The following is a 23,953-nucleotide window of genomic DNA, read 5'->3' as shown; positions in this document are numbered from 1 at the left end:
GCAACTTTTTTTTGCAGATTAATTTTTGCACCTGTGTGCTATTAATTCCCGTGGGGCGCGTGCGAACTGGGGAAATGAAAGCCAAACGACAAGCGTGTGGTGAGAGTTGCAGAAAAATAAAAAATAAAAAATAAAAAATAAAAAAATAAAATAATATTCCAAGTGAAAAAGGTAAAGAAAATTGCAATAAAATATGTTATATAAAAAAATGATTGATAAAATGCTTGACAAAATATGCTCTGAAAAAAGAAAGAAAACAATTTTTTTGGAGCATCTCACCGCAGTCAAGAAATCACCTCTCTCCAAAAATGTAAAATATGGTTGGCAACATTCCACTAAAAGTAGCTGCACTAGGTGGAGTCGGTTGTCAAAGGGGGCATTACAAAAAAGTACCTACACGCTACATCCAAAAAAAAGGAGCATATCCCCCCTCACACATGAGACGCCTTGCCTCCCCCTATGGACCTATACTCACGGCGACGTTGTGGCAAATACAATCTGAAATCACAATTTTGAGTTTTTTAAAAAAAAAAAAAAAAAAAAAAAAAGAGAAAAAAAAAAAAATGCAAATGGCTATGCATAAATGATTGTATGGCTTTTCAAGAAATGCTCAAAATTGTTAAAGTTGGTAAAAAGGGGGTATACATTTTGATGTGGCTTCTTTTCTCAAAAAAAAAAAAAAAAAAAAAAAAAAAAGTTATATGCTAACCCTACGATGCATGATACGCGATACACGATAGGCGGTACACGATATGCGATACGCGACACGCGACACGCGATACACGATACGCGAGGGCGATATTCCTGGGCGTTACATGATACATCATATGCGCAGAGGTTCCTCCTCCCGATTAGGAAAAATGACCATATCGAACCATCATCAGCGAACTATGGGATATATCTACCCCCATGAAGGTTCTTCCCTTTCCCTTCATTTCTTCATGAACATGTTGTCAGTTGCTATCAACCCCAAGTGGGCCCTCAACTGCTGAACCCCAAAGTTCTTCAAACTGGATACATTAAATAAGTAGGTGCTTATTTTCATGTCGTAGGTGGTCTCTTTGTGGATACTTAACCCCTGCCGGTGCATACGCTCGTTAAGCGATTTAACCTTCTTCCTGTAATCATCAATGACGGAGAGTACTTTAAGCATGAGTGTGTGGAGCTCGTGTGCCTGTGAATTGTGGAGTTGGAGTGGTATATGGTGAAAGCCATGTTTGTGTTATAACGGATAGAATGTGTGTTTATACTTATACGAAAAAGTATTCAAACCTCGCCGATGGGCAAAAGGGCTGTGAAAAGGTGAGAAAAGGCACAGATAGACATATTACTACTCCATTTTTATGTGGTATACCTTAAGCCTATCCACCTTGGTAACGACAATTTGAAAAGGTACCCCCTTGGTTATTAACATGTCGAGTAAGACAAAATCATGTGGAGTGAAAAATTCAGTGCATTCGATCAAGCACAGAGCGCGCTTCAAGTTGACTGCTCTTTTCAAATACTCCTCGATAAGGATAGACCAGTTATCACGCATATCCTTCGAAACCTTGGCGAACCCATAGCCAGGTAAGTCCACGATGGAGAGATGATTTAGTAGGTTGAAAATGAACAAATGCCGGGTACGCCCCTGCGTGGAGAAAAATGGGTGATTTGCACACATAAAAAAAAAAATAAAATTGCAGTGCATTACTAGTTTTTTTTTTTTTTTTTTTTTTTTTTTTTTTTTTTTTTCTTGGTTGGGGGTCTAAAATTACCGGTGTCCTTGAAGCCTGCGCAACTTCCCTATTGTTCAGCAGGGCGTTGATTAAACTCGATTTGCCAACGTTGGACCGTCCGAATATGGCTATCTGCAGTTTGGACATTGAAAGGGGATGAAAGGTGGGGTCCTTTTGTCGCGCATTGCATGGTCCTAATAACGCCTTCAGTTATTTATTGAAGGGTTAATTTGTGTATGGTGATAAAGCTTTTTTTTTTTTTTTTTTTTTTTTTTTTTCCTTTTTGGCTACCTGCGGGATGGCCGACGGCTTATACTTATGGATTGTTTGGGCCACATACACTGGGTAGGCAATAATTTTGGAGCTGAAAATCGAGTTGCATTTTTTAATCTGCATTAGGGAAAATTGAGCCAAGTGGCGAGCTGTAATCTATTCGTTCAGGTGTGGGTTGATACACTTGAGCATAGACGTTCTTTACGAGCCATTTTTTCCTAGTACCACTTGTCACGCAGTGATCAGGACGACGAGTTTGATGCGCAACGGATCTTTTTCTTTTGCGAAAAAAAAAAAAAAAAAAAAAGGAAAAGGAAATCGCCATTCGTATACATCGCACATCCGGCTTAGTCAAACTTTCGTAAAGACATTATTTAGGCACATCTTATGTAAAAAAATGGGGAGATAAATTGGGCTCTTTTATGCTTTCCCCATTTGGTCAAAGGAAAATTTCCGCGTCATCACACGGACGCACTTGGATGTGCTCGTTGGTATGCGCACACACATACATGTTTCTCATCTGTCAGCCAAAAGGGGAGCTCTTCCTCGTTTAGAAAATTGATATTAAGGAATGGCTTTGCCAAGTACGGCCTTCCTGCTACAGCCGCGGGGAAAGGATACAACATGCAAGCAGGTATGAAAGAGCGCACTGCTATTGTGTATGCGTCTCTATGTACATACGTGACTTTGTAATTTCCTCTAAACCTCCTACGCGTAGGGGTTTACACAAAAGCCCTTCTACGCACTTCCACTCCATTTGGACTCATCTCCACCTACATGCGTCTTCCTTGAAGAGGGACAGCGATGCCTTCCTTATCATTTTAACAAAGTCGATGTTCCATCGGTATGGGAAATATATGCTCACGTGGGGGGAAAAAAAGAATAAAAAAAAAAAAAAAGCATGACAAGCCCGCCAAGACTCACATACAAGTGGAGCAACAACAACAGTAAACGCGGCACGGGCATTTAAAAAAGGAAAAAAAGAAACTACAACACATTGTTGGCAACTCCGAAAAAAAAAAAAAAAAAAAAAAAAAAAAAAAAAAAATACTAATAAAACTACATGTATGCAGTGAAAATTCGGCCAAGTGCCTTTACGCTATATTACAGTAAAAAACAGCGGTGGATTTTTTTTTTTTTTTTTTTTTTTTTCCATTTTTACCTTGCCGTTCATACAAAAAAAAAAAAAAAAAAAAAAAAAATTACTTTTCCGTAAAAATGGTAACACGGCGCTTTTCCGTATTTAAGTAGTTAAATAAAAAACATTGCAGGTCCACTTGGTTGAAGTTTGTAAAATTGGAAGAGAGAATACAATTATTGAATTAGCTATCAACCAAGCGGTGAGCGACTGAACAACCGAGCAAAGAAGTAGAGTTACCGATACAGTCATAGGATAACAGCGCGAAGTCGTAGGAGAGGGCTGTGAAAATGAAGCCAAGGTGAATGTCCAGGGTACCCGTAAAACACGAAATTGTGGGAATGCTCGAGGGTGGCAGTTTGAAGCGAGTTGCCAAGTTGGTTTCGCACTATAAATTGGTTGACTTCAAATTGGCTAGCTCCTTAACGATTGACGTGCCGCGCTCCCCATCAGAACCACACAATCCGTTTCTCTAATTTAAAAAATTATCGAAAAAGGGAGAAAACCGTAGTGGAGAAAGAAGGGCAGGAGAACACTCATTGTTGATCTCAAATGCGCGACATGCGGCTTACCCATTTTGGAGCTGAAGGGAAAACAGGAAAAGACCAACGAAGAATAATTAAACAGAAATATCCAAGACGTAGATCCCTGCACGTATATATATAGGTCGTGCAATTTGAACTGAGCAGTTAGCTATTCTATAGGATCCCCCGTGTTGTCAGACTTTTCTCCTCAGAACAAACGTTTTTAATGATGGAAAATGCGTGCAGCTCCAACAAGTTTAAGAGGATATATTTGAGTTCTTTTTTCTTTTCCATAACGGGATAGGGGGAATGCACACATCGTTCGACGGTATTTGCACCCTTTGCCCATTTTTTTCTCCCAGGTTGAACCAGTTCCTTTTTTTTTTTTTTTTTTTTAAATAACGGGGGTGTTTAAAAATGTTACCCTTTAGGCCCCTTAGCCAGTTCGTTTTTCAGTTCCTCATCATAACGTCAACTGCTTTGGGCAAGGCCTTCATACAGGTAGGACAGACGCGAGTGCGGAGGAGGATTCCCTAGCTCACTCAACCATGTGATCATACATTGCACATTAGTCACGCAGTGCATATGTGCACTTTCCGTTTTAAATATGCCCACCTAATTTATTTCGCCTATTGCCATTTGTAACCCCCCCCCCCTACAGGCGTACAAGGAAATCATAAAGAACAAGAATACGCACTTGATCAAGGAAAAGTACAGCACGTGCATGAACGTGGAGGAGGCGTTGAACATTCTCAACGTGGATAAAAGCAAAATTTACAAAAATTTAACGAGGGAAGAATTGAATGCCCTTCGAGAGGAAATTAACAACAGACATATGATACTCAGCAAGTTGAATGAGAAAAGCGGGCCATACAATGGCTCCGCGTACATTCAGAAGAAGGCAGAAATTGCCAGAGACGTTTTACTACAGAGTTTGAAGCAACAGTAATCAGCCTTGTGTTTTTGTACGTACACAGGCGCGTGTGCGTTATTTTAATGCCAGTGTGCATACTTTTTTACGACCCCAATTAACTTCCCCCCCAAAGTTTACCATTTTATCGTTATCATTGTCGCGGTCCTTATCGCGATCGACGTCGTCGTCATTGTCTTTACTGACGTCAACTTCGTCGTTCTCATTCTTGCTATCTATATCGTCATCTCCATCAATGTCGTTTTGTTTCTCCCCCCTCTTTGTCCCATTTTTTCACCATTCGAAGAGTTTTCCTTTTTTTTTTTTTTTTTTTTTTTTTTGTGTCCCCTCCGCAGATATGCATATAACACGTGTACACATACATGTGTGTAAGCCCCGGGCGCGTATGCCCCCCCTCCTTTTTTTTTTTTTTTTTAATTAAATCCGTGTAGGAATTTGTGGCTAAGTTATAATTTGCCCACGCGAAAATGACGCACCCTGTGGATTGAGAAGTGAAATGGGAGGAGGGCATATCTTCTCAAGGGGCACCTTGTAAAGAGGCGATCCATCCCTCTAATGTTCCGTGTTGCCTTTGCGTCTGCAAAGAAGTTGCCATCTATTTGTTTTTTATCCGTTTGTCGATGACGTCGCACTAGGTTTAGAGAACATTCGCTTGTTATATGTAAGGAGGCGTGCTATCATATCCACAAAGTTGCAAAGATTGTTAAGGTGTGAGCATGGATGACAAAATTTAAGCATTTTTTTTTTTTTTTTTTTTTAAAACATGTAGTGTCCAGAGCATTGATCAGCGGAGGAGAGTCTGCGCATCAGCTGACGGGCCCCTTGCCACGCATCTTCCGTGAGGGTTCATCAAGTGGAGTCCCAGGACAATTTTTCCGTTTCTTCAAATAATTGGCAAATGTAATGGTGGGAATTTTCTTCACAATTGAAGCGTTTTCTTTTCCCTTGGGATATTTTGACATGAACATGTTCAGGTCGAAGTTACGTTTACATCCGTTACTATTTATAAAGCGAATTTTTCCAAAGATGTTTTTCTCGTTCCAACTCTGGTCATGTACTCCCATGATAGACCACATGATGGAAACATATCCATTGGGGGTCTTTCCATCAATGGACAATTCGTTATTTAACTGCAGGGCATATTTTAGGGCTGTCTGAGAATTGCCTGACCAGTTCAGAATTTTTTTCGCCCAATAAACTTTTAAAAATTCATGCATTATTCCTTCATTGATGAGTTGTAGTTGGCAACAATTCCACATGTCATTATGTGTCTTGGCACTCCTAAAGTCTTCATAATCGTATAAATACTCCCTTTTGTCTGCGTCGTGTTTTTTGAGACTTTCTTTTGCCCAGTCCCTGCCGCCTTCGAAGTTGTCGTAATTTTTGTTGTAGTAGCAGTAATTGTCCGCCAACTCCTTGCGCATGATAAAGTCGTCGCTGAACGACTCCTTTCCGCTCACCGCATTTATGGACGGATTGTTGTATGCGTGCTTGTGCACCTCCAGGACGCACCTACAGGGAGGGGAAACACATCAAACATAAAACGTAGAACGGAAAACGGAAAATGTAAAAAATAAAACGTGGGATATATCGCCCTGTAAAGCACGCAGTCAAATGGGATACACATCACCATAGAATCATATGACACAATCCACTTTCACGTTGTATCTGTGCAGCTTTCCCATACCTCTGGGAAGATATGATCCCCAAGTTGACATAAGGCAAAAGCACACTGCCGGCATCGCTGTTCGGGTCGTTCCGCTTCACATTGTACTTATCCAAAACCTTACTGCAAAAATCTTTCAACAATTCTTCTGCCTTCTTTTCCGTGAGAACAAAATTGGGGACCACCGCACACGTGTTGGACACGCTGAGCTTGTTCAATACCTCGTCTATGTCAAACGGTTCCGGGAATTTTAAATTTTGTACAAAAGGTTCTATCGACATATACTCAATTAGGAAGGTTGGTAGGAGAGCCTGTATCTTTGGCTTGATGGTCCTCACTGAGCATTCCTCCATTTTGGAAGTAACCCACATGGGGACAATATTGTGCGAATCTACTTGGAACATTTTTACTTTCCTCTTGTTACACAAATGAGATAGCGACTTAATGAATGCCTTCTCATCATTCAACACATGCAAGTCACACGTTATTATTTTAACTTGATGTGTTTTCATGAACTCACCAAATTCATCAATCATGTACAGAGGTAACATGTAGAAGGGGATATTAATTTTCTTCAAAGAATACTCTAAATTCTTTAGAATCTTCAATTTTGTGTGAATAAATCGGTTCGTTACTTTTTCTTTCCTATTTAGACAAGTACAGGCGATGAGGGTGAGGCCCTTCTTTTTGGCCATCTCGTATGCGTATATCAACGCCCAGTTGTCGTTCACGCGGAAATCCCTTGTAAGCAGTAAGAGAAGGGTGTCCTTCTGCTCGTTTGCTGCGTCAGGAAGGTTGCAAATTGCATCTGTTGCAACTGTAGCAATTGTTCCTTCACCAGGGGAATTACAAGTTTCTTTGATAACATCTATTCCGTCGACGGGGAAACTAGAAGTTGCTTTGTCACCATCTGTTACTTCCCCCTTGATGCGACACCTCCGTCCTACAGCATCTCGTCCACCATCACTGGTATGATCCCTCTGGTTGGTAGAATCTCCCCTTCCGTTGCTCTCAGTGCTGCTCTCGAAGGAGGTCAAGCACCGAACCCTCTTCACCAAAATTGTCATTTTCTTCTCCCGCGATACCTCATACGGGTTCCTTTTCCGTTTGTCCTCACTCCCCCCAGGATGTATTGATGGAAAGTTCGTTTTATTTTTATATCCATGGAGCGACCATGGGGGCACCTTCTTTAGCGAGGCGCACTTTCCGCGATTCAAAGAGAGGGTACCCGTGGGGCCATTTCGCCGGAGCTTCGGCGCCACAGTGGGTATCGATTTGGGTACTATTTTTGAGGTCAATTTTGAGGTCAATTTTGAGGTCAATTTTGGGGCTGAATTGGGGGCCAATTTTGAGGCCAATTTTGAGGCCAATTTTGGGGCCAATTTTGATGTCGACTTTGGCGCAGAATTGGGCGAAAATTTCGCCGAGCTATTTGGGGGACCACCTCGACTACCCGCTAACCCGTTCGGAGTGCGTGCCGAGCCATTCCTCCTCTCCATTAACTCATTTTTTCTTTCTTGGGAGGCATCCTTTCTCCTCACTGGATCACTCCTTGTCGCTTCTCCCTTTTTTCCTCCCCTTTCCTGCATCAGCTTGGTCAGTTTTCCTACCTTTGATATTTCCTTCCTATTTGACATTTCCGCCTTGTTCATGTCCATTTTAGACGCATGCCCTTCTCCGTGTATCCACAGAGGGTCATCACTGGGCGCTTTCTTCACGAACTTCTCTTCATCCCGATTTGCACTTTTTCTGTCTTGCTCCTCAGGTCGATTCGTTTGTGAATTTTCTGTGTTTGTCTTTTCTTCATTGAAATCACTTCTTCGATCCTTCCTGAGTACATCTTCTCTTTCATTCTTTTCTTTCTCTTCACCTGTTGTTATATTACATGTTGGCACATTCTGTTGACGGGATTGTTTCTTTTGGTGCGTTTCACCATGGGGATCCTTTGGACATTCTTCACTGTCCATGTTTGGTCCTTTGTTCCGTTCGCTCATCAGCAGTGTGCCTTTCCCTTTGTCGTTCATAATACCGTCTGGTCGGTTCATAATACCGTCTGGCCGGTTCATAATACCGTCTGGTCGGTTCATAATCCCCCCTGGTTGGTTTATTTTCTTTTTCCTTCCGTGTAGAGTGGTCAGATTGAGTCACTTTCACGAAAGGCCTCCTTCAATTTTATCTCACAAGGTAAACTTCCTTCGGTCCCTGCACATGCATGTGCTCACCCCTGTAGTTAACAAGACCTCTAGATAAACTAGTACACCACTTGGTTGTATCTCCCTGACGCTATCATGCAAAAGAAGAAAATTCCTCTCGTCAAAGGTGAGAACAAGCACACAAAGAAGGTGATGGTGCCTCCTACCAGGGAGAAATATTGTTCTGATAACAATGTACGGACAATAGCCTCATTGTCGTAGGAGGAACCCTTCTTTCCGTGTATCTTGCTTCCATGTCGCTCCCTTTCAGTTAGCCGACATGGAAAAAGCGCTTTTACACTTGCACACCAGGTTGCAAATTATCCTCCTTCACATTTCAAACACACGGGTTAAGTATCAATTTAAAAGGAAATAAATTAAATAAAAATAAAATAATAAAAAGCAACTATGCACAAGAGCGTGTGCAGGAACAAGAAAGAGAGTTAACGGAGAAGGTCAACAGCGGAGGGAAAATAAACATGGCAAAATTCCCCTTCCATACTGAACCAGTTATCATTACAGCAGAAAAAAAAAAAAAAAAAAAAAAAAAAATGTGTGAATCGTTTAGTGCCACTTTTCACGCAATTCAATTTGTTTCGTTTTTATCAGAATCCCCCGAGGAGTATGACACCTGATTGTGCACCGTCGACTGAGCAACTGGGGTGAACAAAAAACAAGGCGAACAGTTCGAGGGGGTAAAAAGAGAACAAAAAAAAAAAAAAAAAAAAAAAAAAAAAAAATTGCGGGGAATGGAAGGGAAAGGTATCGAAGTGCGGCTTCGCAACTTTGCAACTTTGCAACTTTGCACTTTTGCAACTTCACCTATGTGTGCTCCTCACCTCTGTGAAGGAAGGTAAGCAAACTCTGCTAACCTTAACGAACGTTAACCTGCATCCTAATCAACGCCAACACATTGTCCAATGGACTACACACTATGTGAGAGTTCGCAGAATAATTTTTTTTTTTTTTTTTTTTTTTTCTATAACAAGAAAAAGGGAATGTTGCAACCTACCGGGTTGCTAGGCGGTGAAGAGGTGATGATGTAACCGTGCGGGCATCTGGTCAGGGAGGAATGGCCCGACGTTTCTCAGTCTATATCCGTACAGGAGGGGATTCCACAAAAGTGAGAGGCCAACTGTGATCATGAAAAGGAACGACCATATAATGCCATCCCTGTGCCTTTGCGAAGTTCGGCTGAGGCAAACAGAGTAACCGAGGCGATCGATGTAGTAGAGGTGGACGAAGTGGAAATCTGGAAACGTGGAAAACGTGTCATATCTCCCCGGAACGAAGAGCCTCTTCCCTTAGGAAAGACTACAAACTACACACACACACACCTTTGAAAAGGCCCTCCGTAAAAAAGGTTAGCTTAACCGTACATGTTATGGGATGTAGGATTAGCCCCCCGTATTTCGCTTCTCATAAACGGGACATGGATGTGGACATATAAGAGCTCGTTTGTATTTTCCCACTTGGTGAGTCATCACATATCATTAAAAGGAGTGAAGATGAAGCATCGAAACGGAGGCAAAGTTTGTCTGGTCAAGAGGGCAACAAATGCGTATACACACCAGTGCATCCGGTACAAATGCTCCACTTTTCTTTTTTTCTTTTTTTATGTGTAAGGATGACACACAACGTTAAGATTATCATCGTTTACTTGGTGTGCATCGAGTGGAATTTATAAGAAGGAAAAAAAATCACCTGACTGGTCAGGTAAAAAATGGGATAGAAAAAGAAAATGGTCAGGAGAAGGAAAAAATATTATGACCATCTTCAAGGGGAGACCTCTCATTACATCATCCCAACATCCACAGAGGAGTACGTACATGAAGTGTAGCTTGTAAAAATATGTATTTTTTGTGGAAAGTACCTCCCCTGTGGAGCCTTTTTTTTCTTTAAGTTATCCTTTTTCCCTCTACTTTTCCTGATGCGGTCCTGTACGTACACCTTTTGCATATTCCCATACAAAGCCAAACAAAGGGGACATGGATACACAGGTGAGCCTTTTTTGTTTCATCTCGTCCATCCGATCCATCTGCTTGAGTTTTACCTAAAGTGACGATCTTCACATGGTTGACGCGTTGAGTTAGGATCATTCGAGTTTGGTCTGCCTGTGTACACACGACATCGAAGCGTACCACCTACTTCATTTCGTTCCGTTCCGTTTCGTTTTATTATTTTATTTTATTATTTTATTATTTTTTATTTTTTATTATTTTTTTTTTTTTTTTTTTTTGAAAGACGCATGGGAATGTTGTCCGTCCACGAAAGAGCACGCATGACTTGCGCTTCTCTGCCGTTCACGCGCATATTATATCCTTCGATAGGGATTTCCTTTTTCCTCTTTGCACTGCAATTTTTTTCTTCTTGTTCGCACTAAGGTGGTATCCGTGAGGAACGACCTGCAGTGGGAAGTGGCAAGTGGGAAGTGGCAAGTGGGAAGGAAGGAGTGTGTAAGGAAGGAGTGTGTAAGGAACGGATCGAATCGAAGCGAAGCGAAAGGGGGGGATAATAAAAATAATGACACGCACTGCCGATACGACATCCCGACCTGCTTAAGGTGCACGCGTAACAAAGGGATCGTAACGCAGTCCAGGGGAACGGCACAGGCACTTACGTCTATACAACTCCAAAAATAATTGTGGTCCCTCACACACGGAACCAAAAAAAAAAAAAAAGAGCAATCACACGTAGTCACACGTAGTCACACGTAGTCACACGCTTATAAACAGTGTAAGAGTCGTCGCAGGCAAAATGGCGGCTCTGGGTTCTGTGCTCGGCCTCCTCCTATGGGTGTGCATAGCATGCAGAGTAGCTAGGGGGTTCTACTTCAACGTCGAAAATGACATAATCTCCAAAGACACCAACATGAAGCAGTGCTATTCGGAGCACTTTGTAAATTTTAAAGGAGAGATTGTGCAAGTATGTTTAGACAAAGTACCATACGGATCCCTGAATAAATACAATATCCTGATTAGCTCCTACGGGGAAGACAAGAAATGGACGATGCAAAGTAAAGCTCTCGATAACTATACGACAAAGCTTTTGAAATATTTTTACAGTTTCACAAATAACGAACAGCTAGTGGTGGTTTTCTGCTTTAACAAAAATCTTTCGAACCCACCGTACGAATGCTATAGAAGCATTACTAATGATTTAAAAACGTTGAAAACGGAGAAGATACAAATAGACTTGCGCATGTTCGAACCATCCTCCTTCAATGACTACGCGCTGAACTCTTTCGACCTGTTCGGTGTGGGCCACTTCCTCATTTGCGGGATTAACAACAAGCGCAACTCCAAGCCCAACGTGGGATTGCTCGTCATCTGCCACGCTAGCGCGGATGGGGGATTCACCTGGAAGTAAGCACAGCCTAAGCGGTTCAAAGTGGAGGGAATGCGAAGAGGAGACGAATTACTCTCCTCTCCTCCCTCCACCCCCTCATCCAACCGTGCCATTTGCACCGTTACGTCCAGTGGTATCCCATTTAACTGTTACTTGTTGCACCGTTAATTTCCCCCCTATTTGCACCGCAGGAAGAAACTTAACTTCTACCACCCCAACATGGATAAGAACACAACATACGAAAGCCTGGTGCCGAAAATCAGCGGAAATGAAATCGGCTTCCAGTACCTCGCGTCCAAAGTGTCCCTGACCAAGTATTTCAAATGCTATTACAAGAAGGATCACGATTTCGAATGCCAAGATGTTAACATGGTAAGAGAGCAAAGTTACATTTGGGATATTGCAAAGATTAGGGGTTACTACGTATCTCCTATTTCTGACGGAAAGGCACCCCCAACCCAGCTGTACTATATGTACAAGAACACATACTTGATGCCCATAGAAGTTCCAAAAAGTATTGGAACAGAATATAACCGAGGAAAGGTATTCCAGTTGGACAACCAAAAGTTAATCTATAGTTACGCTAACGAGAAGGAGGCATACACGTATGTCTTGTCGCACACAGGTACAGTCAAATACTGTACGCTCATGTATATAAAGAGGGAATACATGAATGCGGGGTTCATCAAAAAAGGAAATAACTACTACTGTGATGTAAGCTACGATGACCTAACCGTTGAAGGAGATGATAGAATGTTTACAGTAAGTATATATAACGGTGTAAGACAAGACATACGAAAATGCTTCTACCTAAAATATGATAACATGTTAGAACCTGTTAATATCGTGCACAAAATTGAGAGCGTCTATGAGTACAGCAACTTTTCAGTCTACACTCTATACATCAAAAAGGATATAGAGAAATATTTTCTGAAAGATATAAAATTGGAATGCTACTTAGGAGAAGATTTCTACCTTTCCCTTAACATCAACTTCAAGAATAATTTCATTTTGGACAATACAGATGTGAATCAATCTCTTGTAAACCTCTACCCAAACAATATTATATATTTTAAATTACCAGATGCAAGGTCTAAAAATATGATCAATACCGTTTCTTTTCCTCCGAATACCAGATATATCAAGGTGGATGAGTACTATTATATATTTAAGCTCCCTTCTTTTATTCCCACAGAGTCGTCTACGCAGATGCCTTTCCTCAGTAACATTGGTTCTCAGAAAACCCAGAATAAAAATGTTACTTTCCATGCGGGTGGAGTGCAAGAACACATCTTGGGTGTTGATTTTTCCAGAAAAACCAAAGTCTGTGCATATGCAGGACTTGATAATAACTGCGATAAGGTAAAGGTTCGAGGAAATAAAGTTAGCGTTACCGTTAATATGGGGATAGGATCTGAAACTTCTACGCAAATTAGCCTTGGTCTAATATGCCCGGTTAACAAGAAGAACAAGAATACGTGTTTCAACGAAATTTACGATAAAAAGAAAAAGGTTTTCATTCGGGATCACCTGAACGACAGAAAAGGGTTCCTGACGATATATCCAAAGACCTATGTACACATGCCCTCTCCAGGAGAGGAAGTTTTCGAAGAGTCTATTCTCGTGTTGACTCCTCAGTTCATAAACCTCTACAATAGCAACCCGACCAAATACAACAGCTCCTTCCTCTGCAAATGCTATGCCAACAACCGGGCCTATGAGATCACCTTCACTTTCGCCTAACTTAGGGGTGTGGTAACTACCTCATGCGCAATTTTCGCCACACATTACCATTTTTTTAATTTTCCACTTGCATTACCATGCCGCCGTTATAATATATATATTTTTTTTTTTTTTTTTTTTTTTTTTTTTTTTTTTCCACATATTTGGAGAGTGTACTTACACGTGACTTGGTCTTTACACACACGCGAGAAGCAACTTTGCGAGTCGCCCGTAATTTCGGCTGTATAGTAGTTTAACCACCACGTAAGATGGCCGCGCTGAGAAAGGAATATTCCCTGCGAGATGACGCCCCTGTTGAAATGCATACTTAAAATTAAAAGGGCAATCTCTTCCTCCGTTGAGCTTTGCGCATCAGCTTTCATGGATAATTGAAAAACTCACTGTGTGGGGACTTCACATTCACAAATAAGTTTTAACGGGGAAAACAATAGCTATCCCTTCGATCCTCGTTTACAAAAAAAAAAAAAAAAAAAAAAAAAAAAACAGGAAAAGGAAAAGGAAAAGGAAAAAATATATATACTCTACATGTGCGTGAGTAAATACACACACTGAGTGCAACTATTTGTATGTAATGTTGTATGCATCTAGGTACTGTGCCGTGTGAGGGCAATTCTCTTTCCTTGGTGGATTTATTTTTACATCCTTATTGAAGCTCTCCTCAAATAAGGCGCTCAGTAAATGGACGCACAGAACAGCTAGCCAACACATTTAAAAGGAGAAAAAAAAAAAAAAAAAAAAAAAAAAAAAAAAAAAAAAAAAATTAGCTTTATCTTTATCAATGGAGGGAATTTACTACTACTAAGAGTAGTTGCTCTTCGCCCGTGCGAGCTTGCGCAAACGGGGTCGACTGATTAGTCGCAATATGATTCGAAGGAAAGGGGAAATGTCTCCCTAGACAAAATAGTAGCAAATTCTGTGGGTACACATCGATCGGAAATCCAAGCGATACTTGTTTCCTCTGTTCACCACGCCATCGCTTCGCCGTCTCATCATTTGATCATCTTACCATTTCATCTCAGCAGGAGCAAAGTGCGCCAGGGCCATGGTCCTCCGCAGACAACTTCACCTTGGATTGCTGAGCGCCCAGTGATGAGACGATCTTCTTCTTCTTTTTTTTAATCAACTCCTCAGTTATCATGGTGAAAGCCAATTCAACATTCGTAGCATCCTTAGCAGATGTTTCAATAAAAGGAATACCCAACTCCTTCGCCTTGTTTTCTCCTTCCGTTGTAGAAATCTCCATTTCGTCTTTGCAATCAGATTTATTTCCAACCAGCAGTTTGCATGTCTCCTCAGTCGTGTATTTGTTTATTTCATTTATCCATTCCTTGATGTGCAGGAAGGAGTTCCTATCGGTCGTGTCATATATAATAATTATTCCATCCGCTCCTCTATAATAGGCTGACGTTATGGTTCTGAATCGCTCCTGCCCAGCTGTATCCCATATTTGTAGCTTTACCATTTTATCTCCTACTTTTATCCTTCTGAAACGGAAATCCACTCCTATGGTGGTTATATAGCTTTCTGTGAAGTGGTCATCTGAAAAACGTAACAAAATACATGACTTACCCACACCACTATCTCCAATTAGTATTATTTTGTACAGATAGTCGTAATCCCTTGATCTGTGTTCGTTCATTTTGTTCCTCTTTCGGGGGAAATTGTACTTGGTTGGTTGTTCTTGTGGAGAGTTGTTCTTCTGGAGGGTTGTTCTTCTGGTGGGTTGTTCTTCTGGAAGGTTACAATTGTAGAGGTGGAGGCTGATCTGTACCTCCCCTTGAAGGTGAAACAACCACTGCGGTATTCACGAAGACTGACTATGCTCTTACCCAATGTGTACTTACACAGAAGTGTATACAGAGATCCACATACGGGTACACACCAACCGCTGAGGGGGGAATATATATCCACGTTATGTACAAGTATACTCGTCTTCTCTTTGACAACTTCACCGCGACACCGCTAGCACAATTGAGTGGTTTGCCTAGCACATCCTTCCACCCACTGGGGCTACTTTGCCGAGCCTCAACTTTGCAAATAATCACGCCAGGGGTTCTTACGTGGGTGAAAAGGGGAAGGGCTTACAAGCTTCAGCGCCCAAAAAAAAAAAAAAAAACTTGCACGCTGTTGGCATAATGCGACCGTAGTGGTATGCACATATAGGCATTCTTGCATAAGCTCGTCGAACGAGTTTACTTCACTTGGTGTTGTTTCTCTTTTACTAGTTCACCCTTGTGTATTGCCTTGTATTTTTTTTTTTTTTTTTTTTTTTTTTTTTTCTTTCATTTTGACCTTAACCGTTCAGGCAAAATTACGCCTCGTTCAGGTCTTTCTCAAACCGCTGGGGTGCAATTTTGCCTGAACGGTTAAGGTCATAATGAAAAAAAAAAAAAAAAAAAAAAAAAAAAATACAATGCAATGCAATGCAATATGCAATATGCAATAATGCAATAACGCGGTGGAGGAAATATCTGCACGTGAAGTTGCGCACGATTCGCATGTTGCCCTGGAAAACTAACATGTTTATATATTTATGTGCCCAACCAGATAAATGAAAAATTTTCAGGGCCTCGTTCCTTTTTTTCCGTCCGCTTATACATTTGCCCACATTCCACGCGCTGACGTAATCTCCCCTTTTATTAAGCAACTCCACTAGGCACAACCCCTACTCTACAAGAAGCTTGTCAACCCAATTGGAAAAATAAAAACGGGGAGAATCCATTTACACCAAATAGGATAAGTCACCCTTTGCAGCTACTTCGTCGTAAAGGGAAATTTATCTCTGCGTCACCAAAGGGGATAGGCAATGTTACACGTTGTGGGATAGTTAAGGGGGGCCCCATGGTCGGGAAGGCAAAGGCAAACAGAAAGGCAAACAGAAAGGCAAACAGAAAGGCAAACGGAAAGGCAAACGCAAATGCAAAAAGGCAAATGTAGAAGCGAGGAAAGACGAACGTCTCTATCCATATGGACCCCACCTCGTCACACAGAAACATCTGAAACGTAGAAAAATGGAGAAAGGACAATTTTACTTAAAAGAACAATTGGAGAATGACGAATTCAACAGGAGCATACAAGATCAGTACAAGCGAAGGTTTGGGGTAGTTACTAAAAATGATGAACATATGGAGGAGGCCTCGGTGGACTCTTCATCAAAAAGAGATACCCTCAGCCAACCGAAGAAACCACCTTTCCAACATTACGTTTCTCCATTTATCGAGTTAGGAAAAAGATTCTACTTAACATTGACGATATTTTACGAACCCAAGTTAATCCACATGTCCATTTTGTTAACCACCCTGTGGGCTTTTAAAAGCATCAAGTGCATTAATCAGTTACTTGTCCATAAGTATGGGGACCTACACTATCAAATAACTCGCCCTGATTCACTGAGGAGTAGGTACAAAGCGTTCAAAGTGTTAGCGCTAGGTGGGTCTGTTCTCCCCGGATGTTTTATCGGTTTTACTCTTTACGATTTTTATTGGGGAGGAACCAAATCGGTGCTCATTCCTAACAACGAGGGTGGCTCCGCGGCGAGGAGTGGCTCTCCCCTCATCCCGTACACCCTGCGGAGAGACATATCAAGAAAGGTTAGTCGGGGCGAGCCATCACATCGGCGAGTCGATACATGAAGTCTAGCGCGCGTAGCGTGCATATGCATGTAGGCATGACCTAAGGCATAGACCCAGTTACAAACACATATGCACACGTAAAAATGTGAACATGTGAATACGTGAACATGTGAATACGTGAACATATCCTTGTGTTTTCCTCCCTCCCCCCGCAGATGCGCCTGCTGAAAGAGAAAACCCTCTTCTTCGCGAAGGACCTGGCCGAGAATAACAACTTGAAAAGGCTATCAACCGAGTACCACAAGGGTCTCGACCGTCGTCTTCATGGCCTCAGCGGAAAGAAGGGCCCAATGGAATAGCCCCGCGCTGTGACACGGTATCACGTAAGCAGGGCGACACATTGACACATTGACACATTGACACATTGGCACATTGGCACATTGGCACATTGGCACCTCGATACGTGTATACTTATCCCTATTTCTCTTCATGGTTTCCCACTTTTTTCGTTGTCCATTCCCCGTTTGATGTCTTTTGCCATTTGCTTCAGATGCTCCGTTCCTGAGAGTTCTGCCCCTAAAAAGGGAAGAAACGTGTAGGTGCGTAAATGGATGCTTAGATGAAGGAAGTGCTACCACCACCACTACTATTATTACATCTGATACTACTTCTGCGCGTTAATCGCTTTTATCGCGTTGATCACGTTGGTCTCTATATTCTACATACCTACCTAAGTGGGAAGAAAAGTTGTAAGGCTGAGGAGGGACAACGCGATTGCCTTTCCTGTAGATGCAGTCAAAGTCTCCAACGCGGTCCGTCTCCGGTAAATTGTACATTTCTAAATTAATTAAAGACATCAACTCATCTAGCATGTTAAACTTAAGTGTGTAGTCTTCCTTCGTGTTGGCAGACAGAGAAGGAGAGGAGTTCACCTCGATGAGCCATGGTTTTAAGTTGCTATCGATGAGGATATCGAACCCATAGAGCTCAAAGCAATGTTTATCATTTATTATTATTTTGTGAACCGCTAGAAACGACTGAATGATACAGTTTTCGATGTCCCTAATTAACGTAGTGATTCGGTCACTCCCGTAACGACTCATCATGTAGAGGAATAATTCTCTAACGAACCATTTTCCTCCAACAGTTTCATCATATCCTTCTGCATTCTTTTGTATAGAGACATTCGTTAAGTGCATGGTAATATCTGACATGTTGTTTTTTTCGTTTTTAAAATAGGTGTGTGAAAATCTAGCAAAGCCACTCCTGTAGAGATATATCGTCAAAGGGGAGTAGGACACGATGAGGACGTAAAGACGAATGTCAAACTTCTTTCCTCCTATGAGCAGGGGGTTAGGAATATATTCCTGCACGATGTACTGTTCCGGTCTCTCTGGTAGCTCTGTTTCTTTGTTTCCTTCTAACGACTTGTTCAGTTCGGCGACTTTAATCCGGTTAGTATCTTTTCCCCGTTCAGGGGATCTACCTACGTCTAGCGCTTTGTTCCTCTCCGCGTCTCTTCCACTGTTGATGTCTTTATCTCTCTGGCAGCCCACACTCCAACTCTTTATCTGGGATATTTTGTTGAAGAGGAAAATTCCTTTTCCTTGAGATTTTCCTATTGGCTTCATAATCCAGGTGCGGTTGCCCCTTCGCTTGTATTCCTCAAGGAACAACTTGTACTCAAGTGGAAGGACGAACGTAACCGGGGTTATGTCTATAATCTTTAGCTCCTCCTCGTCATTCATCTTCTTGTCATTCATCTTCTCATTCTTCACCCTTTCGTTTTTCACCCTTTCGTTTTTCACCCTTTCGTTTTTCACCCTTTCGTTTTTCATCCGTTCATTTTTCATCCGTTCATTTTTCATCTTCTCGTTTTGCTTTTTTAGCCTCTTCATGTTTTTCGCTAGCAGGTCCTTCCGCGTGAGCTTCAGCGGCGACAGGACGAGAGAACATAGTGAAGAGGAATGCAGTATCACACAACGCACATGTCTAATGGGGTGCCCACTGCGCTGATCGAGTGGATACTGTCAATAGCTATGACACGTGTGGATGAGTTCTCACCTCGTAGTAATTCCTAAAGTGATTGACGAACTGATTGTTCTTCAAGGATAGCGTGTCGTACACCTCGTTTATCCAGTCCTTCTCCGACCAGCACATGTTCCAGTCGGTTTCGCTGTCGTGGGGGGATGAGAAAATAGGCGAGTAGTGGAGTTGCCCTTGGAGAGGGGGGGGAGGGGGAAAAGAAGGGCTACTGAAGCGGCGTCCTTGGTAAGGCGAAGTGATGAATAATGCGGCGGTCGCTTACTGCGTGGTGATTTCCCATTTTCTGTGCAGGAACAAATCGTAGATTGTGTTACGAAAGTCGGTTCGGAACTTTATCACCCTGAGGGAGGGGGGCAAAGTCGCAATGGAAGCTAGATAAAATCGTGTAGGGTTACAATGAGACGGTTTTCCATCTGGTCTGGACACGTATGTACTTAAATTGAACCAAAGGGTTGGTGCAAAAAAAAAAAAAAAAAAAAAAAAAAAAAAAAAAGAAATGCTATGTGCACACTGCACATTCACGCAGGTCTGTCAGAGATCCCTCGTCAGTACTTGTTCGATGGAAACAACTCCCGGAAGTATACAGACATTTTGGATTTCCTCGGCTGGGCTTGTTCAGGCGCAGCGTACAGGAAGGTGGAAGTTATGATAGACGTGGGAATGAATTTAAAAAAAAAAAAAAAAAAAATCGTTTTACATCATGTAGGAATACATTGGACGCTTATACAACGGGTGGACATTTCAATTGGTAATGCCTCTCTCTCATGGAAAGGTCCCTGGTAGATGGGAGAGGCGCAGTAGTTATCGCTCCGCTCCTCGAAAAGACGGAAGGGCTAACCCCTGTGCACACGCACCGCGTACGCCTTCCTAAATCGTGCGACTAATTTGAGGCTTCATATTATTTTTTTTTTTTTTCTCCTATGTAATGACACAAAAAAAAAAAAAAAAAAAAAAAAAAAAAAAAAAAAAATGCACCTTTAAAGAAAGGTGATAACACGCTTAATACGCTAGCCGCCTCACTGAGGGTTCCCTCAAATGGCCATCTGACTGACGAACCTCGACACAGTGTTTTTCTCCGCTGTGTGATTGTTCTGCAAGAAACAAAGCAGATATAAGAAAAACTTGGCTCTAGTAATGCCTACATAAAAGATTTTCCTCTCCTCAATTATATCTCTACTATTTTCCACCGCGTAGGGAATTTCCCCTTCCATAGCATTCACAATGAAGACCACCTTCCACTCCAACCCCTTTGACTTATGTATCGTCGTTAAGGTTACCTTCTCCACTAACATTCTGTCGTGTATATCGTTCTTAAAGTCGTTCAAGAAGCAAATCAAGCAGTCTGAACATTTTTCATTTATCTGGTTGGGCTTGTATTCTATAGTCATTTCTAAGAGGACAAAGATATTTTGCATTTCCTCTTCCGCGAGGTCTTCCTCGCTGAGTCCAAAGTGCGTGCGTAGATCATGCTTAATCTTTAGTTCGTTCACGAGGTCGGGGTGGTTCTCATCCATGTCATCCTTGAATTCCTCGAAGGAGCGCTTCCTCCGTTGATCCTTCTCTTCATCCTGTTGGTGCTCCACCTGCTCGTTCCGTCTGCGCCTTATCCTTTTGAGAGTTCTGTTCACGAAACCCGTCTTGCTAAGGATATCCATCACCAGGCTATACACAGACTTTGGTTGCGAAGCAAATTTTAAAAAATAATTTACGCAAAAAAAAAAGTCCAAAATTTTTTTTATCTCCTCTTCTGTAAATACGTCTAAATGGTGAAACTCGTTTCTCTTCAATTGCTTCTTCTTCCAGAGGATATACGAATGTGTGATTCTCTCAATGCGGTTGAAAAGAGAGGGCCTGTTTTCCCCACATGGGTCGGATCCCCCTGTATCTGTTGAATATACATCTTCCTCTTCCTCCTCGGTAACGCCAAAGTCGCTGCGTTCTAGCTTGTCCAATATACCCCTAATCGCTCTGTCATTTTTTATAATCTTAAAGGCCTTCTTCAAAATAATGTCGTCGTCCACGTTGAGGAGAAATCTCAGGACTGTTATGAGTTCCACGATTTCTTTCGATCCGAAGAAAGCTTTTTTTTTGTTTAGCTCCTTGATGGGTATTTTAAATGTATCTGGGGTTATGTCTGTCCAGTGGTGGTCCCCCTCCGCTGGACCATCTGTTGCACCCCTCTCTGTCTTGACCAATTCGTGAAAGAACTTCATGGCTCTCCTCCTGACATTCATGCTCTGCATGCACTTGAAAGTATCCCTAAGCGACCTGTTCGTTCTGGAAAGGATAACAAAGTCGCTAAATTTATAGCTGTACTTTTTTTTTAAAAAAATAATTTTGCACAATATGAAAGACACTTGATCATTGTTCGTTTTGAAGGCATGGAATATCACTTTCTCTCCCTGTACGTTATTCGTCTGAAGACTCTTTTCTATTCTACAGTTGGCATTGTGAAGGATGAGGTTGCAGGATACACGGACGATTTCTTTAGTACTTCTAAAATTCGTGCCTAGTTTGAACAGCAAGCAGTTATGTTCTTTCATTATTTTATTGAACACATTAATGTGGGCACCCCTGAAAGAGTAAATGGATTGATCGTCGTCCCCGATGACGGTGAGGCCTCTGTCTGACTCATGGGTACCATTTGGCGAGTTGCCTCTCCCTGATGGGATGGTATCGTTGGGGGGGTGTTGATCGTGTGGTGCCCCCCTTCCGCTTCCATACCTACCGCAACTTCCATTGGCAAAAAACTGCAAAATGTTGAACTGAGTAGTGTTGATATCCTGGAACTCGTCGCAAAACATGTAGTGCCACTCGGCCAGAATGCTATTCCGAATATCCTCATCCTCTTTCATCAGTCTATACGTCTCGATGAGAAGATCATCAAAATCGTAATAAATATGTTTGGCATTTTGCAAGATCCTCTTGTACTCCTCGTAGAATTTTTCCTCCACGTCGTTCATCTCAATCTTCATTTTGTATAACTCCACATATTTCAAAAGTTTTATTTTTTTTTTCAAAAATAAAATATGTTTTTTTTTCAATATACTTGGAATGTCTCCATGCTCGAAGTAGTCCTTCCTCTCATTCGCATCTTGGACATGGTACAGGTAGTTGTAAAAGTGATCACCATGTTCATCGTCATAATCGTCTTCATCAATGACATCGTCACCATCATCACCATAACCATCACCATCACCGTCCAGAGCATCATCCTCTATCTCTTGTGCATCCCTCTTACTGAATCCTTCTTTCAAGTTGCTAAAAAAGTTCATCAAGTCGAATGACCCTTTCTCACCATCCCCGGTGTCTTTGCCTGAACCAAAACAATTCAATCCCACCCCCTCTGCAGATTGCCCTTTCAAAAAAGAAGCGTAAAAATTATTAAAGGCTAACTTAATAACATTTGAACTGATAAAGGCTGTCAATATTTTGAAGGGCCCTTTGTACTTGAAGAGGATATATCTACAGAAGGAGTGGATAGTTCCTATGAACATAACTGTTTGCAACACCTTCAGTTTAGTCTTACTATAGATCTTGCTACTGGTATCGCATTTCTTCCTGGATCTTTGGTCGGCAAACAATTTGCAGCTCATATCTGTGTCTATGAATAGATCTATCAAACAGTTAACTTTTTTTGTAATTTTTTCCTTCAAGTCGTTCGCTGCATATTTCGTGAAGGTTATACACACAAGAGATTTTTTTTTTTCGATGATGCTCCTGATAATGCGGGCCGTCAGTGTAGATGTTTTGCCTGACCCCGGACACGCTATGATACATAAATTTCTGTTCAGGGGAATTTGCACTATTTTGATCTGCTCCCTTGATAGGTTACTGTACAGGATACTATTAAACATGCTTTCACTGCTCCATGTCTTTTCCTTCATTAAGCTGATCCGCGCGTTCGGTGGATCGAACCGCTCTTCGTTCCTGTCGCCATCATCTCCCTTGCGGCGTTTCATTTCCCCCTTAAATCGGAACTCCCCCCTCTGCATTTTTCTCCTCCCTGCCGCGTCTACTCTCGAGTTCACCGCTGTGTGTCCTCCGTGTGGAAAGCATTACTGTGCGACCACGCTGGTAAAGCAAATTCCAAACGGGGTATTCACACTTCAGCGGCTTCTCACAACGGAAGGCCTCCTCTTAAAAAAAAAAAAAAAAACCTACACACCGTAATCTCATCACCCGTTCGCTTCTCCCCCTTTCGCATCATACCACCTGGCTATCTGCTCACGTTGGTTCAGTCAAGCTGAACGAAAAATAGGGAAAAAATGTGAAGCACAAAAAAAAAAAAAAAAAAAAAAAAAAAAAAAAAAAAAAAAAAAACTCCAGTGCAGCAAATTAAGCTTGTAAATTTATGACAATTAAAAAAAAAAAAAAAAAAAAAAAAAAAAAAAGCCATTAAACGCAATACGGGAAAATAAACACCTCTTCATAGGTAACACATACTGACATTGCAACTTCGTTTTGTCCCCTCCCCCCCATGACCCGTTACTCTTTCCCCCTTCGAGTATGCAGCGCGCGTGGGTGTCTCATTGGACATGTTCTTACACTTGCCAAGGTGACCAACTTGTATCAAACAACGGACGAACAACAAAAGAAAGAAAAAAAAAAAAAAAAAAAAGAAAGAGAAAGAAAGAAAAACGACATAAGGATGTAACGAGTCCTCCCCGTGGTGTAAACTGTACCATCTTCCACAATTTTACGTAGCACCATTCGAAGGTAGAATGTTACGGTCTTTCCCTTTACCAGTCGTCAGAGAGTATTACTACCGGAACTTCATTCAAATTGACGATTTTTTTTTT

General features: G+C 41.7%; 8 protein-coding genes across 8 annotated transcripts; 3 read left to right on the top strand and 5 right to left on the bottom strand.

The window, feature by feature from the left end:
• Positions 1 to 931: 931 nt before the first annotated feature.
• On the bottom strand, positions 932 to 2,811 carry PKNH_1019700 (GTP-binding protein, putative; the record flags this gene model as incomplete). Its single annotated transcript, XM_002259643.1, has 6 exons — positions 932 to 1,174; positions 1,355 to 1,630; positions 1,758 to 1,850; positions 2,010 to 2,108; positions 2,501 to 2,589; positions 2,769 to 2,811. The coding sequence occupies 6 exons, from the start codon at positions 2,809 to 2,811 to the stop codon at positions 932 to 934; spliced, it is 843 nt and encodes a 280-aa protein (XP_002259679.1).
• A 1,259-nt stretch (positions 2,812 to 4,070) lies between these two features.
• PKNH_1019600 (mitochondrial import inner membrane translocase subunit TIM16, putative) lies at positions 4,071 to 4,602 on the top strand (the record flags this gene model as incomplete). The annotated part of the gene is made up of 2 exons (XM_002259642.1): positions 4,071 to 4,154; positions 4,315 to 4,602. 2 exons carry the CDS (start codon positions 4,071 to 4,073, stop codon positions 4,600 to 4,602), a joined length of 372 nt encoding a protein of 123 aa, XP_002259678.1.
• A 788-nt stretch (positions 4,603 to 5,390) lies between these two features.
• On the bottom strand, positions 5,391 to 8,337 carry PKNH_1019500 (deoxyribodipyrimidine photo-lyase, putative; the record flags this gene model as incomplete). The annotated part of the gene is made up of 2 exons (XM_002259641.1): positions 5,391 to 6,096; positions 6,272 to 8,337. The coding sequence occupies 2 exons, from the start codon at positions 8,335 to 8,337 to the stop codon at positions 5,391 to 5,393; spliced, it is 2,772 nt and encodes a 923-aa protein (XP_002259677.1).
• Positions 8,338 to 11,199: 2,862 nt separating this feature from the next.
• On the top strand, positions 11,200 to 13,533 carry PKNH_1019400 (6-cysteine protein; the record flags this gene model as incomplete). The annotated part of the gene is made up of 2 exons (XM_002259640.1): positions 11,200 to 11,807; positions 11,982 to 13,533. 2 exons carry the CDS (start codon positions 11,200 to 11,202, stop codon positions 13,531 to 13,533), a joined length of 2,160 nt encoding a protein of 719 aa, XP_002259676.1.
• A 1,015-nt stretch (positions 13,534 to 14,548) lies between these two features.
• Positions 14,549 to 15,172, bottom strand: PKNH_1019300 (ras-related protein Rab-1A, putative; the record flags this gene model as incomplete). The annotated part of the gene is made up of 1 exon (XM_002259639.1): positions 14,549 to 15,172. The coding sequence occupies one exon, from the start codon at positions 15,170 to 15,172 to the stop codon at positions 14,549 to 14,551; it is 624 nt and encodes a 207-aa protein (XP_002259675.1).
• Positions 15,173 to 16,544: 1,372 nt separating this feature from the next.
• On the top strand, positions 16,545 to 17,464 carry PKNH_1019200 (conserved protein, unknown function; the record flags this gene model as incomplete). The annotated part of the gene is made up of 2 exons (XM_002259638.1): positions 16,545 to 17,123; positions 17,321 to 17,464. 2 exons carry the CDS (start codon positions 16,545 to 16,547, stop codon positions 17,462 to 17,464), a joined length of 723 nt encoding a protein of 240 aa, XP_002259674.1.
• Positions 17,465 to 17,592: 128 nt separating this feature from the next.
• Positions 17,593 to 19,741, bottom strand: PKNH_1019100 (tubulin--tyrosine ligase, putative; the record flags this gene model as incomplete). Its single annotated transcript, XM_039114103.1, has 5 exons — positions 17,593 to 17,681; positions 17,836 to 19,033; positions 19,170 to 19,281; positions 19,414 to 19,491; positions 19,704 to 19,741. 5 exons carry the CDS (start codon positions 19,739 to 19,741, stop codon positions 17,593 to 17,595), a joined length of 1,515 nt encoding a protein of 504 aa, XP_038969723.1.
• A 441-nt stretch (positions 19,742 to 20,182) lies between these two features.
• On the bottom strand, positions 20,183 to 23,113 carry PKNH_1019000 (ATP-dependent DNA helicase UvrD, putative; the record flags this gene model as incomplete). Its single annotated transcript, XM_002259636.1, has 1 exon — positions 20,183 to 23,113. One exon carries the CDS (start codon positions 23,111 to 23,113, stop codon positions 20,183 to 20,185), a length of 2,931 nt encoding a protein of 976 aa, XP_002259672.1.
• Positions 23,114 to 23,953: the final 840 nt, after the last annotated feature.

The sequence above is a fragment of the Plasmodium knowlesi genome, assembly GCF_000006355.2.
Source record: "Plasmodium knowlesi strain H genome assembly, chromosome: 10".
In the NCBI taxonomy this organism is placed as follows: domain Eukaryota; phylum Apicomplexa; class Aconoidasida; order Haemosporida; family Plasmodiidae; genus Plasmodium; species Plasmodium knowlesi.
This window is presented reverse-complemented; position numbering and strand designations above follow the sequence as displayed.